General features: G+C 36.5%; 1 protein-coding gene across 1 annotated transcript; it reads left to right on the forward strand.

The window, feature by feature from the left end:
• The first annotated feature begins 2,261 nt into the window (after nucleotides 1–2,261).
• On the forward strand, nucleotides 2,262–3,056 carry LOC149529331 (ethylene-responsive transcription factor 13-like). Its single transcript, XM_089808621.1, has one exon. It carries the CDS (start codon nucleotides 2,262–2,264, stop codon nucleotides 3,054–3,056), a length of 795 nt encoding a protein of 264 aa, XP_089664747.1.
• Nucleotides 3,057–4,358: the final 1,302 nt, after the last annotated feature.

Genomic DNA, 4,358 nt, shown 5'->3' on the forward strand with positions numbered 1-4,358 from the left:
AGTAGTATTGAAATAAAGGAAGTTTGAAGACTAGTGTGAAAGGAAGATGGAAAATTAATAGCTATTAAAGGAGATCTTTTGTGCAATCCAAGAACAATTACAAAGGTAATTCATTTTTATAAGAGTTTCATTTATTTCAATGGGGCAGATAGGGAAAAACATTTGAGGAATTTGGAAAAAAAAAAATTCAAAGTACTTAGAAATTATCAAGGAGTTGAGAAAGAATGTTTATGCAAATTTTTGTTAAAATGATAATCTTGAGGATGAATTGGAGAAAGTTAAGAAGATGGATAGAGATTTAGAAGAGAAGGCAAAAAAGATATAGAAAGAAAAGGAAAATTTGGTGTCAACAAAATGAGTTGGTGATGTCGCATGTGATAAAGTTCCTACATGTTCAGGTGTAGATAGAAACTATTATAAGGATAAAAATGAATTTTGAAAAAATAATATTGGCTTTAAAATTATGGAGAAAATTGGATTTAAAGGAAGTGGATAAGAAAAATATGGGCAAGGCATGAAAGAGCTCATCCAACCTATTTGGAGGTCAAATTTTGAAGGCTGAGGGAGGGAGGGGGAGAGAGAGAGAGAGAGAGAGAGGGGGGGGGAGGGGGGGGGGGGGGGGGGGGGGGAGGGAGGGAGAGGGAGAGAGAGAGAGAGAGAGGGGGGGGGGGAGGGGGGGAAGGCGGGGGGGGGGGGAGAGAGAGAGAGATCTGTTGCTGCGAACAAATTAATTCAATGTAAGGAATTTGTTACATGTACTCATTGTCATAGAGAAGGACATAAACAAGAAAAATGTTGGGATCTTCACCCTTGTAAAAATTTTAGGTTGAAAAGTCATTGTGAAAAGGCATGTTGGAATAGAGATGGCACTAGAAAATCTACAGAAAGTTGTATGCAGGTTGATTATGGATTGATCAATCGATCTTGCTGGCAAAAGGTGACAAAGATGTTAAAAAGCTTATACAAACCTCAAAGTTTGCATGTCCAAACTTACTATAGTAGATCAAGGTTTTGATGTTTGAGAAGTAGTTGATGACTGGCTGCTTTGATTGGCACATGGAAGTGTCATGAGTATTCTCTATACTAGAAAAGGGAGGGGAAAACTAAGTCTTGTGATCTCTAATGATAGAGAGAAATTGATAAAGAGTTGGTTGACTTCTATTAGAAGTACTATTTGAAGACTCTAGAGATGAAGAGTTGCATTATGAGAAAAAATAGAGTTTCTTCTTAGGGAGATTTTAATTAGCTTTTTTAGTTTTTATGCAAATGAAAAATGTGTTGAATATTGCCTATATTTAGGATTTAGTTTTATTTCTTTTTAGTTTTGTTTTCTAAAGAAGTGCAATAAAAATATATTTTCAGAATTTCATTCTTGTATAGAATCTCCATAATGAAGCTTATACTAAAATCTACATAATAATGAAGCTTATACTAAAATCTACATAATGAAGCTTAGACTAAAATTTGCGAACTCCTCTCAAAACATTGATACGTGTATGAAGCTACACATTAGGGTTACAGTTTGATGTCATAATGCTACAACGGTTCCGGACGACTTCATTTAAAATCGTTTTGTACGGCTGGAGATATGGTTTCATTGCTTGAACTTGACTTAATTGACTTGAGAATAAGCACACACCACAAAATGATGTCTTTACGGAAGGATTTAACTGTTAGCTCTCACATCGGCATGACATCACCATCTGTACTACCAGTGAAACAAACTCCATTTTGACTTTGTGATTAGTCGGTGAAGAGCTCATAATGGAATCGCACAATAGAAAACTACACTTGCAAGCAAATCAGCTAGCGTGGAATCGCAGAACTTTCCTCAGAGGAAAATAGGATAACCAAGCCCATTATAAGGGTTCCTTTGGAGTCACTCCAAGCTCAGAATGCCTCCTTAAATAGACTTTTGTAAATGAAGCCTGCTCTTAAGGTCAGCATTACAAAAAGTCTCTCTAGTTTTTTCAGGTCAAAAACTATAGTGGGAGATCTCACTTCTAGATAACATACAATTGCAGTTTCCTGTCCATGAGATTAGTTTGAGGATGATTTAGGAGTGCATCTCTTTGTCTGTGGGATCTTATAAAAAAAAAATTAGATAATTTGAGTTTGTATTTATTCAAAAAGAGTTTGAAGATAATTTAGGGCTTCAGTTTTAGATCTGAGAAATCCCACAACAAAAAGAGTTTGAATATTGTTTAGCTTGCTAATCTCATAGACATTAGAATCTTCAAAACATTCATATTGAAGAAACAATGGCTTTAAGCAACTATGGAAGCTACCCAGAGAAGCTAGTGGAAGACGTGTGGGCAGTTCTAATGCAAGGCCAAGATAAACCAGCAGAAGAGAATAATGGGTATTTGGAGGACATGATTCCATATAGTGTTCTAAAAAAGGACATGGCAGCACCTGTGGTGGAAAAGACTGTGGAGATTAAACAACCAACTGGATGTATGCAGATGCCTCCTCCTGTAAAACATTACAGAGGAGTCCGGAGGCGGCCATGGGGGAAATTTGCAGCAGAAATAAGGGATTCTGCAAGAAAAGGTGCGAGGTTGTGGCTTGGAACATTCAGTACTGCTGAGGAGGCTGCCATGGCTTATGATAAAGCTGCTCTTCTCATGCGGGGTGCTCGAGCTTTACTGAACTTCCCTACCCATATTGTAATGCAGGCATTGAGACAAAATGATTATGCCTTCTCCTACGAGCTCAATGCTTCCCGCCGGCGTTATATGAATTGCTGCTTGGGAAGCAATGCAATTAGTCCATCTCTCTCTTTTAGTACTCCTGCTCCCCCAGTAGTGAATAGGAAGAGAGTGAGAGATTCATCAGCACTGGAGGATGTGGTTAATCAGCCATTGCAACATGCTAGGCTTGATCATGATTCTCAGTTTTTACTCAATCACAGCTCTCATGGCTCACAAGCATTGACAGAGTTCCAAAGCATGGAGTCATATTGTCTTGAAGAACTGCTTGGAGCATCTTCACAGACTGATTGTTTTGCTGATCCATTGACTGATAGCTCATTATTTGAGGACCTGCTACAATAACAATGTATGTTCCTTTATTTTAATATATTTCAACAATCTATGTGGTTGTCACACAGCTGTTTTGAATTTGATTGAGCCAAATTCAGTTATACTCATTTAAGTGTTATCAATTTGTGATATATCTATGAAGATTAACTGTACAGTTTTTTCGAGTCATATTCATTGATCTATGTTTTATAAATAGTGGTTCACAAGAACTCGTCTCTTTTGAGAAGGATATGAACACTTAGCACTCATTCTATTTAAGTGAGGTGAAGCATCAGGACATGCCAGAGGCCGCTCGTCACAATATTACTCCAGCTCAAACCCCCTTAACTATGAATTTTCTATGATTATGTTCACTCTGCTTGTAACGCCATCTAAGTTGTCACCTTTTCATAATTCATAAAATTGTTTTCAATAATATTCCTGAATTTCATTGTGTATATTGATTCTATTTACTTTAAATGCATTTTACAAAACACATTGATATATCACAAAACTGAGAAATAACTATGATGGATGGTGTGATCGCTGTTTCCATCAGCAAAATGAAAATCAATCCTTATGATATGACCGCTCTATATTTATTGAGCAAGATACAGATTATTATTTTTCATAGACAGGTAAGTCGCTGATCTACTGATTTCAAGAACAGAGGTGACTTGTATATAATTATGATTTGTAGTCGTCAATAGAGGAATTTATTTCCTGAAAGTTGAGGATAGTTATTCATTCATTAAATGATGATGGCTTTCTGTTGGTCGCCTATAATTTCTAATCGTTTTCTTTTTAACAGTGCGTAGAACTTTGTACAAAAAGATAGGTGATCTGTTATGATCATGGTTCTTTTCGACAGACCCCCGTAAAGTTCATCTGCTTGGTTTTAAATATAATCCACAATATTTATATGCAAACGTGTTCTAATGGCCGGAAGACTTTGTCTAAATATGTCAAACAAGGGCTTGCTGCAATGAGGCGAGGGTTTCCTATAAAAATGTCAACTCGAGCTGTTGTCAAACATGGGACTTTGGGGAAAATATGTAGATTGATATAATTTTGAAGTGTGCAGATTTGAATTTTAAGATGACATTGGATCACTTTCTCCTTTTAGAAGTCTATTTTTTTTTATGTATTAGATAGCAGTCAAATAAAGGGGGGCTGACCACGTAGTACAAAAGGCTGGAGATCAGCCAGTAGTTACCTCTTATTATCTAATCAAACCATTTTCTAAACATCAAAAACATCTTAACAGTTAACACCATAACAGTATACTTCAAAATATCAGTATCAACCATACTACCCCTAACATACATACTATGC

The sequence above is a fragment of the Cupressus sempervirens genome, chromosome 11, assembly GCF_028749045.1.
Source record: "Cupressus sempervirens isolate cs-2001-9-10 chromosome 11, ASM2874904v1, whole genome shotgun sequence".
NCBI classification, from domain to species: Eukaryota; Viridiplantae; Streptophyta; class Pinopsida; order Cupressales; family Cupressaceae; genus Cupressus; species Cupressus sempervirens.